Genomic DNA, 585 nt, shown 5'->3' on the forward strand with positions numbered 1-585 from the left:
ATCTTGAAGACAGTGGAACCCGGAGACATTTTGGGTTTGCATGGAAAAAAAATTGTCCGCAAAAGATGAAACAAACTGGTTGGTTGTGGTCATTGTTTACCTCAGGATCTGGCGACCCGATGTCCATCGGGGCGGCAACGAGGAAGGCGTAGTCGCATCCAGAAACCGCGTCGTCGAAGCTCCCTTGGACGTTCAGCTCCGCTTGGATGATCTCCAAGGGGCCAAGCGCTTGCAAGTCCTTCAGGTGAGAGTTCTTCTCCACGTCATCTAGATCAGTAACAAAAACTAGAGAATCTTTAGAGACGATTCCTGGTCATCTAGAGTAACAAACTTCCACACGGGATTTGGTTATTAAGGTGGCTATGTTTCGCTGATTGAATATACCAGAAAAAAACATGCAACATCTTGTGGAATATGAGCAGAAACAAGGAAGACAAGAACCGAACCGAGATCTCTGACTGTCGTTTTGACGACGTAGCCCTTCTCGAGCAGCGTCTTGATGAGCGCTGAAGCGATGTAGCCGCTACCTCCGGTGACGCATGCCGTCTTCCTCCGGCCATCGTCTACAGATGTCATCAATCGATC

At 48.7% G+C, this 585-nt stretch overlaps 1 protein-coding gene across 1 annotated transcript in view; it reads right to left on the reverse strand.

Moving 5' to 3' along the window:
- LOC119348096 (anthocyanidin reductase ((2S)-flavan-3-ol-forming)-like) overlaps positions 1-579 on the reverse strand; it is a 2,090-nt gene extending 1,511 nt beyond the window's left edge. The window contains exons 1-2 of the mRNA XM_037616468.1: positions 447-579; positions 101-267 (exon numbers count right to left, since the gene is read on the reverse strand). Coding sequence (XP_037472365.1) covers positions 101-267; positions 447-576 — 297 coding nt within the window. The 5' untranslated portion in view covers positions 577-579. The remainder of the gene's footprint in view (positions 1-100; positions 268-446) is intronic.
- Between the last annotated feature and the right edge of the window lie 6 nt (positions 580-585).

The sequence above is a fragment of the Triticum dicoccoides genome, unplaced genomic scaffold (genome assembly GCF_002162155.2).
Source record: "Triticum dicoccoides isolate Atlit2015 ecotype Zavitan unplaced genomic scaffold, WEW_v2.0 scaffold84871, whole genome shotgun sequence".
Taxonomy (NCBI): domain Eukaryota; kingdom Viridiplantae; phylum Streptophyta; class Magnoliopsida; order Poales; family Poaceae; genus Triticum; species Triticum dicoccoides.